The following is a 10,409-nucleotide window of genomic DNA, read 5'->3' as shown; positions in this document are numbered from 1 at the left end:
AATGGTGCACCAGATCTCAAAACAAGTATAGTCTGAACTTTATTAGATTTACAATGCTCTAATCAAGGAATCACCAAGAAGAAAACCAAATCCCTACCAAACTGGTAGAGAATCTACTATATATAAATGGGCAGAAGACCCCACTCTCAACTACAAAAATGGGATATGTTCTTGATTGAGAAGAGAGATTTCATTGTTTTCAGCCAGATATATGTTCTGTGTAGGTTATTCTTCCATGGCTGAAACACCATGCAGTGATAATGGGAAAAGGTAATTTTTAGTATCTACAATAAATACCGGTAGTTACAAATAACTACCAGCTGCAGGTGCCTCTGGGTAATAGACAGAGATGAACACTGATTTAATTTGATATCTTTTTTCCAACCAGTTTCCAAAAAACTCCTTTCACATCCCTGTTTCTCAGGCTGTAAATTACAGGATTCAGCATAGGGGTCAGAGCTCCATAGACTATAGATAGGATCTTCCCCTTGTCAGAAACGGATTCTTTTTCCGGCACCATGTACATTATGATGATTGTCCCATAAAAGACGCTGACAACAGCAAGGTGTGAGCTGCAAGTGGAAAGGGCCTTTTTGTAACCCTGATTTGAGCGAATGTGCATTACAGCCCGGCCTATGCGACCGTATGTCAGAACTATGAAGCCAAAGGGAGGGATTAAGAGAAAGAGGCTGGAAACATTCATCAAGACCTCACTGATATGTGAGTTGGAACAACCCAGTTTGACAAAAGATTGTAGCTCACAGGCAAAATGGTTGATAATGTGATGGCCACAGAAGTCAACGGGCTGCAAAAGCCCATTGATCAAGGTAAACGTGAAAGCAAGAGTGACTGATGTGGCTACCAGGGAAGTGCATAAACTCCAACTCATGATCTGCATGTAGTGTAAGGGTTGGCATATAGCTGCAAAGCGATCATATGCCATGACTGCAAGGAGAACACACTCTGTTGAAACAAGCAGCAGACCCAGATACATTTGAGACAAACATCTGGAGAATGAAATAGTGGGCCTGTAAATGAAGCAGTTGATGAGAACTTCAGGAATTACATTGTTGATGAGAATGAAGTCTATCAAGGAGAGGACACAAATAAAGAAATACATAGGAGTATGAAGTTGGGGGTCTGTAATAATTAATGCAACGATGAGTCCATTGCCAACAAAACTAATGAGGTACACCATCAACAGGAGCCAAAAGAAAATAAGCTGGGCTTTGGGTTGGTCAGATAATCCAATTAAGATGAATACTACTGCCACTGTTTCATTTGTTGATGCCATAGTAGCATTAGGTTTTTTTTGCCTCCTGTGGGGGAAAAATAAATACTTTTTACAGGTGACTGTAGAAGAAATTAAGATAACTCCTTCTTGCTTAAAAGTCTGTGCTGACCAATTGGCCCCCATCTTCACCGATATATTCAATAAATCACTAGAGATGTGCTATGTTCCTTCTTGCTTCAAACGCTCTACTATCATCCCAGTGCTGAAGAAGCCCACCATCAAGGAACTGAATGACTACAGACCAGTTGCTCAAACAACTGTAGTCATGAAAACTTTTGAAAGGTTAGTGCTGTCCCACTTGAAAACCATCAAGGGGCCGGGATAGCTCAGGCAATAGAGAAGCCTGTTATTAGAACACAAAGCCTGCAATTACTGCAGGTTCGAGCCCGGCCCAAGGTTGACTCAGCCTTCTACCCTTTATAAGGTAGGTAAAATGAGGACCCAGATTGTTGGGGGGGGGCAATAAGTTGACTTTGTAAAAATATACAAATAGAATGAGACTATTGCCTTATACACTGTAAGCCGCCCTGAGTCTTCGGAGAAGGGCGGGGTATAAATGTAAACAAAAAAAAACAAAAAAAAACAAAAAAAAATTTAAAAAAATCATGGAGCCACTGTTAGACCCCTTGCAATTTGCATACCGAGCAAATAGATCAACAGATAATGTTGTTAATATGGCTCTGCACTACATCCTACAACATCTTGAATCTCCAAAGACCTATGCAAGGGTCCTCTTTGTAGACTTAATTCAACATTCAATACCATCATTCCAGACACTCTTCTAACTAAGCTAAACCAGCCACAGGTACCTGAACATACTTGTAAGTGGATCACAAGCTTCCTAACAAACAGGAAGCAGCAGGTGAAGCTAAGCAGAATCACATCAGATACCTGTACAATTAGCACAGCCCCCCCCCACAAGGCTGTGTGCTCTCCCCATTTCTCTTTTCTCTGTATACCAATGACTACATCTCTAACGATCCATCTGTTAAACTACTGAAGTTCGCAGATGACACAACAGTGATTGGTCTCATTCGAGACAATGATAAATCCGCATACAGACAGGAGGTTGAACGACTAGCCTCGTGATGTGACCGGAACAATCTGGAACTGATTGGGCTGCGGTGTGGCTCAGGCTGTAAGAAGCCTGTTATTAAACACAGCTGCTTGCAATTACTGCAGGCTCGAGTCCCACCAGGCCCAAGGTTGACTCAGCCTTCCATCCTTTATAAGGTAGGTAAAAAGAGGACCCAGATTGTTGGGGGGGCAATAAGTTGACTTTGTATATAAATATACAAATAGAATGAGACTATTGCCTTACACAATGTAAGCCGCCCTGAGTCTTCGGAGAAGGGCGGGATATAAATGTAAATAAAAAAAAACCTGAACACACTCAAAACTGTAGACATGGTGGTAGACTTTACGAGAAACCCTTCCATACTTCCACCTCTCACAAATACTAGACAACACAGTTTCAACAGTAGAAACCTTCAAATTTCTAGGTTCTACCATATCACAAGATCTAAAATGGACAGCTAACATCAAAAACGTCACTTAAAAAGGACAACAAAGAATGTTCTTTCTGCGCCAACTCAGAAAGCTCAAACTGCCCAAGGAGCTGCTGATCCAGTTCTGCAGAGGAATTATTGAGTCTGTCATCTGGACCTCTATAACTGTCTGGTTTGGCTCTGCAACCCAACAAGACAGACACAGACTTCAGAGGATAATTAGAACTGCAGAAAGAACAATTGCTACCAACCTGCCTTCCATTGAGGACCTGTATACTGCACGAATCAAAGAGGGCTGTGAAAATATTTACAGATCCCTCACATCCTGGACATAAATTGTTTCAACTCCTACCCTGAAATTGACGCTATAGAGCACTGCACACCAGAATAACTAGACACATGAACAGTTTTTTTCCGAATGCCATCACTCTGCTAAACAACTAATTCCCTCAACACTGTCAAACTATTTACTAAATCTGCACTACTATTAATCTTCTCATCGTTCCCATCACCTATCTCCTTCCACTTACGACTGTAACTTTGTTGCTTGTATCCTTACTGATTGCTTATTTGTACCCTATGACTATCATTAAGTGTTGTAAGTGTTGTACCTTGATGAAGGTATCTTTTATTTTATGTACACTGAGAGCATATGCACCAAAACAAATTCCTTGTGTGTCCAATCACACTTGGCCAATAAAAAAATCTGTTCTATTCTATAATTGATAATCTCTAAAAGTGATGGGCATTTTCTTTTTATTCAGTGATTGCAAATAAATATGGCCATAGATTGCCATCAAACCTCCCCATTATTCACAGTGAAGATAACGTATGCATGTTATATATAAACTGTTATTAGTTCATTGATACAATACTCCAACAAAAAAAATCTAGACCACAAGGAAGATATCTAATATATGTATTTATAGTACTTATTAGATAATGCTATGCATATTTGTGGATGGGGATGTGTTAAAGAAAGTAGTGAGTACAATGGATGCATATAATACAATACATGTTGAATTTAGGGTTTACTTTAGATCTGGATAAAATATTCTAAGTTGTTCAGTGAAATTGTAGATCTATCGATCAATTCAATTAAGTAAAACTCCAATCCAGGTCAATATTACTGTCTGATCAACTCTTGGGTCTTAGTTAAATATGTTTCCTAATTAGAACAATTCTGAAGAATAGTTAATAGAATAATATATTCTGAAAACAAAGCTCAGGCTCAGTCTGGGTTGGACTGAAAACATAAGATAAGCAGATCCCAATAGTACTTGGATAGGAGACATCTGAAAAATCACTGAGCTTGCGATAAAAAAACCCAGAGAAAACTGGTGACAAATATTCATGGACACATGATGCCATTATGAGTCGGGCTTCATAGACCCATGAAACTGGATACTAGGTAGATGTCTTAAAAGAGGTCATCTATGATATACATTTACCATACATTTCAAGAGAACGCTGGCTTAATTATTTTAAAGGTTTTGAAGTGATAAATGTGTGATAATGTGAGAGTGATAAATAAATCACAATTTCTATGAGTTGAATTGAAGCTAAAAATCATTCTGTCACGGAGTTTAGCAGGGGATGCAAACGTGGGTGGTTCCTGTCCTGTAGAACCTTGGAAGGACAAATGCTATGGAATCACTTCATTCTTCCATGAAAAAATCTACTCTGGAGTCAGACAGAGGGATGCTTCCTCTGCAAAATATATGAAGTGGGGTGAGAAGTGATTCAAAGCATCCTGCATCAGCCTTGCCACAAAAGTCATAGATCTTATAAACTCTTCCCAAATCTGAAGAGTTCAGCAGAGAAGACCTGTGCTTGGTCCACTCAATCTGAATCTTAGGCGGTGCAAAAAGTGTGATGAGGAATTCCTGAACTGAGTTACTACATTAAGGACAGGATTGTATTTCTTTGCAATATACGGTTTGCCTCCTCTTCCTAAGCTTATCTGTTGTCTTCAGGATGTCTTACCTGTTGTCCTGCAGGATGTCGCCTTTCCATGGTTGGAAAAGAATCTGTTGTGTTGCAGTCTGGTTATTTGTTTGTAAAGAAGTTGGGTGGTCTGGTCCTTGTCTTCCGTTAAGTTACTGGCTGTCCCCAACTCCAAGTTTAAGGTTATAAGTGGTTTTTTCTTAGGGAACATTTGCCAAAAGGTATAAACAGAAAATTTATAAATAAATTATATTCAAAACGTAATAAAATGCAAGCCAAACTGGCAATTATGCTGTAATCATAAAAATTCATTTATTTAGAAAGAATCTCATATTCAACAATATGGGGCTTAAACTAGGTTTGTAGTGATAGGCTTTCATATTTCTGTTGCAAATGTGGACTCATTTACCTAATATTAGTTTCAGCAAAGGTGCCCTGAGATGAGATTCAGTTCTTCTGTAATATGTGCAATTTAATCCAAAACACTTTTGAAGAAGAAGAAGAAGATTAAGACTGATATACAAATATTTTTGCTGAGCAGCAATATTAGTTGTAAAGGAAAAACACTACTTAAAAGAAAAAAAATGAATATTGATGTTCACTATAGCAGATATTTTAAAAATAGGTTTATGGGGAAAAAATACTTACGTGATCCATTCTTCATTCCTGCCACAACAAAAGCTCTGCATTTCTAGAAAAAGGAGGTGATGATTTTGATCCCAGCTATTCCTTAGTGAGTCACAAGCACTCTTACTTCTGATGGTCCACCTGGAGAAAGGAGGATTGGCCCAGAAGTGATTTATGAACTGGACTCTAATTGAACTCCATGAGGAATCTCTTTACCTTCCAGGGTGACTTGCTATTGTACACTTTCCTGAACTTTAGGACCTGTGTAAAACTGCCCCTATTTATCTTGTATTTACAAGTAGCAATGTGATAGGCATAAGACACAGAATCAAAGTTTGACATGAATAAACTTTTATGACTTTTCCTTCTTTGGCAAGGTCCATTGAAATTTATTTTATTTATTTATTTATTTTATTTATTAGTTTGTCAAACATGTACAAGATAGCAGATATAAATATGAACATGGACATGAACAAAGGAAATGAATATAAATAAATGGGGACAGTAGGACAGGGACAATAGGCACGCTGGTGCGCTTATGCATGCCCCCTTTACGGACCCCCTAGGAATGGGGTGAGGTCCATGGTAGACAGTTTAAGGTTGAAGCTGTGGGGATTTGAGGATGTAACAACGGAGTCGGGTAGAGCATTCCAGGCATTGACCATTCTGTTGCAGAAGTCCTATTTTCTGTAATCGAGTTTGGAGTGGTTTACTTTGAATTTATATAGGTTTGCCCCTGTATTATTGAGGTTGAAGCAGGGGTGAAATGCTCCCGGATCTGACCGGATCACGCGATCCGGTAGCGATGGCGGCTGCTGGTTCGGAGGACCGGTAGCAAAAATCCCTGGCCCCGGCCCCCCTGCCTCTGCTGAGCCGCACCATCAACAGAAGTTTTTTTTTTTTTTAAAGTTTTACTTTTAAAAGCCGGTTTTGCTTCAGCCGAAACAGGCCTTTAAAAGTAAAAAAAAAGCCTTTGAGGATCCCGCGGCTCAGCTGAGATTGGCAGAGACTTTAAACTTTAAAAAAAAAATTAAAGTCTCCTCTGGCGATCTCACCTGAGTTCCTCATCAGCAGAACCTTACCTGTAGTCTTACTTGTAGAAAACATGTTTTCTACAAGTAAGAATAGAGATTCTAAGGCACTTATCTGATTACTGATGAACGCATGGCTCTTTTTCCAGCCCGAAAGCAGTTTCAGTTTCAGCCAGACAGAATCAATCGCTCAGCTAATCTATTTCCTCGGTGATCAACTGGCTGGCTTTGCTGGCTGAGGAACTCTGGGATTTGAAGTCCACAATAAAATAAAATAAAATAAAATAAAATAAAATAAAATAAAATAAAATAAAATAAAATAAAATAAAATAAAATAAAATAAAATAAAATAATAAAATATTTGTGCAGCTTTCTGAGATTTGGTGTCTTTCTGTAGTGTTTCACTCTAACTACACAAACACACAAAATCTCAGAAAGCTGTATGTGGCATATTGTGTGTGTGTCTGTGTGTGTGTGTATGTGTGTTAGTTGTGTGTGTGTAAAGTGTGAAAGTTGGGTTTTGAGCTTTTTGTGGCTGTGTGAAGTGTGAAGCGCAGCTGCTTTTACATTGTGTGTGAGTCAGTTGTGTTGTGTGTGTGTAAAGTGTGAAAGTTGGTTTTTGGTACCTCTTATTGTTTTTTTATACTTTGTTTATTATTTTTATTAATTACTGTTATTGGCCATGCCCACCAAGCCATCTGACCACCAAGCCACGCCCACAGAACTGGTAGGGAAAATTTTTAGATTTCACCCCTGGGTTGAAGCTGAAGAAGTCGTTAACAGGTAAGACATTGTAGCAGACAATTTTTTGTACTACATTTAGATCAGACTGCAGGCAGCACAGTTCCAGATTGTCCAAGCCCAAAATTTCAAGCCTGGTGCATAAGGGATTCTATTGTGAGTAGAGGAGTAGAGTACTCTTCTTGTGAAATACCTCTGGACCCGCTCAATTGTATTAATGTCTGATATACAGTGTAGATTCCAGGCAGATGAGCTGTATTCGAGAATTGGTCTGGCAAAGGTTTTGTATGCCCTAGTTAGCAATTCAATATTACTGGAGAAGAAGCTTCGCAAAATTACATTAACAATTCTTAATGCCTTTTTGGCAATGCTGTTACAATGAGCTCTGGGGCTTACATCATTTGAGATGTTGTTGTTGTTAGTTGCGAAGTTGTGTCCAACCCATTGCGACCCCATGGACAACATTCCTCCAGGCCTTCCTGTCCTCTACCATCCTCTGGAGTCCATTTAAGCTCACGCCTATTGCTTCAGTGACTCCATCGAGCCACCTTGTTCTCTGTCGTCCCCTTCTTCTTTTGCCCTCAATCTTTCCCAGCATTAGGCTCTTCTCCAGTGAGTCCTTCTTTCTCATTAGGTGGCCAAAGTATTTCAGTTTCATCTTCAGGATCTGACCTTCTAAAGAGCAGTCAGTTTGAGATGAGTACTCCTAAATCCTTGACAAAGTGAGGGTCGTCTACGAGGTCGTTATTAGAATTTTAAATACAATAAAAGTTTAAAGAACCAAACAAAAGAGGAGGAGGACATTTAAAATGATTTCTACCTTTCTTTCTATATGAAATTACCATCTTATTTAGTAATTCCCTTCCCTTTTACTCCTTTTTAGTTCCTAAATCCATAAATCATAATTCAGGCTTTGTTGAAAAAAAGTACATATAGATTTCCTAGTCCTTCAAAAAAAGGATTTCTTTTTTTCCTTGACCAAACTTAGCTTTGCCATTTCCACAAGCTCCATCAATTTTACAACCCATTTTTTAAAACTATGGGTATTTCATTACACTTTCATCTTTGTGCATAAGTAATCTTGTATCTTTGTATGGATTTGTGCTCAAAATGTCTTTGCTTTTTCACAGGCCCACCATACATAATACAGTAAAAGTTCCTTTTTATATTTCCAACACTTTGATATGTATTTGATATTCCTTATACATTTTTAACAATGCAAGGTCCATTGATCTGAGGGTTTTACTTTACTTCCCTGCCCAGAAGGATGAACTGTCCTTACACCTACTTGGGTTCATATTCGAAACATATTCAATGATTTAACATTCATTTAAACATGGTTTTTGCAAGTTAATTCATCATTGGGAAAATGCCTTGTTTATAAGTGAGTAAGCCATTCATATCAATACACATTTTTCCAGGGGTGAAATCTAGCAGGTTCCAACAGGTTCTAGAGAACCGGTAGCGAAAATTTTGAGCAGTTTGGAGAACTAGCAAATATACCTCTGGCTGGCCCCAGAGTGGGGTGGGAATGGATTTTGCAATATCCTTCCCCCAGAAGTGGGGAGGGAATGGAGATTTTGCAGTATCCTTCCCCTGGAGTGGGGTGGGAATGGAGATTTTGCAGTATCCTTCCCCTGCCATGCCCACCAAGCTACACCCACCAAGCCACGCCCACAGAACCGGTAGTAAAAAAATTGTATTTCACCACTGCATTTTTTTCTCTCTTTGTCTATCAAAACAAATGGCCTGGGTCCAGGTTATCTAAGGAAGCATCTCCTCTCAAAGGGGTTGCCCCGCACCAGTTGCACTGGCAGAAGGCATGCAGTGGATCCTATTGGCCAAGGAATTTCAGCAGGGTCCAGGAGAAAAGCCTTTTTTACCATGGCTCCCACCCTCTGGAATTACATGCCCCACCCTCTTAGCCCTCCGTAAAGACCTTAAAACCTGAGGCCCAGATAGGAACATGTCATCCTGGAGGTGGTTACTGGATTGAATAGAAGATCTCACCTCTATTCTATTGTATACCCCACACTATTTTAATTTTTTTTATTTATTTGCATTTATATCCCGCTGTTCTCCAAAGACTCAGGGCGGCTTACACTATGTTAAGTAATAGTCTTCATCCATTTGTATATTATATACAAAGTCAACTTATTGCCCCCAACAATCTGGGTCCTCATTTTACCTACCTTATAAAGGATGGAAGGCTGAGTCAAGCTTGGGCCTGGTGGGACTTGAACTTGCAGTAATTGCAAGCAGCTGTGTTAATAACAGACTGTCTTAGCAGTCTGAGCCACCAGAGGCCCTATTTATTACTAATTATCACTCTAATTATCACACACCCTAATTATCACTCATTAATTTTAATGTATTTATTCTACCATTTTAATTTTTTATACTATAGTTTTATCAGATTGTAAGCCATGCGTAAGTATGCATTGTAAGGACGCGGTGGCTCAAGGGCTAGGACATTGAGCTTGTCGATCGAAAGGTCGGCAGCTCGGTGGTTCGAATCCCTAGTGCTGCCGTGTAATGGGGTGAGCTCCCGTTACTTGTCCCAGCTTCTGCCAACCTAGCAGTTTCGAAAGCACGTAAAAATGCAAGTAGAAAAAATAGGGACCACCTTTGGTAGGAAGGTAACAGCGTTCCATGTGCCTTTGGCGTTGAGTCATGCCGGCCACATGACCACGGAGACGTCTTCGGACAGCGCTGGCTCTTTGGCTTTGAAACGGAGATGAGCACCGCCCCTTAGAGTCGGCAACGACTAGCATGTATGTGCGAGGGGAACCTTTACCTTTTACCTTTAAGCCCTTCAGAGTCACCCAACAGCAAAATGGGTGGCAAATAAATAAATATGAGAGAGAGAGAGAGAGAGAGAAAGAGAGAGAGAGAGAGAGAGAGATGTTGGGAGCTTAAAACAATGGGTACTGCAATCTCACCTGGTATCAGCTGTTAGCAAATTGGACTAATAGAGTGACAGTTCAGAAATTGTTACCAGTTGCAAATATGGTTTTGATCTTTCAAAGGCATGTCAAAAGGCAGAAATTTCACCAGCTAAGTTCCTCATTTGTGGCAGACTGGCAAAATAATAGTAGTAGATCTCAACATCATCATCAACAAGAAGAATTAGGGAATCGAAATGGTTTTCCAGAAGCTTTATTTAAGATAAATATATTTTAAACAACAGTACAGATATCAGATCCAAGCCCAGAGATGAGATAGTCAGATCCAGTCAAGTCCAATTTTTTTTTTATTCGC

The 10,409-nt window shown here is 39.5% G+C and overlaps 1 protein-coding gene across 1 annotated transcript; it reads right to left on the bottom strand.

Annotated features, from left to right (window-relative positions):
* Positions 1 to 361: 361 nt before the first annotated feature.
* LOC131190611 (olfactory receptor 13H1-like) lies at positions 362 to 1,294 on the bottom strand. The gene has a single exon (XM_058167948.1). It carries the CDS (start codon positions 1,292 to 1,294, stop codon positions 362 to 364), a length of 933 nt encoding a protein of 310 aa, XP_058023931.1.
* Between the last annotated feature and the right edge of the window lie 9,115 nt (positions 1,295 to 10,409).

This window comes from Ahaetulla prasina, chromosome 2 (assembly GCF_028640845.1).
Source record: "Ahaetulla prasina isolate Xishuangbanna chromosome 2, ASM2864084v1, whole genome shotgun sequence".
NCBI lineage: Eukaryota > Metazoa > Chordata > Lepidosauria > Squamata > Colubridae > Ahaetulla > Ahaetulla prasina.
The sequence above is the reverse complement of the archived record's forward strand: the minus strand, read 5'-3'. Positions and strand labels throughout refer to the sequence as shown.

Coding starts and splice junctions, on each gene's coding strand:
- LOC131190611 (XM_058167948.1), bottom strand. CDS start 1,294: ATGGCATCAACAAATGAAACAGTGGCAGTAGTATTCATCTTAATTGGA.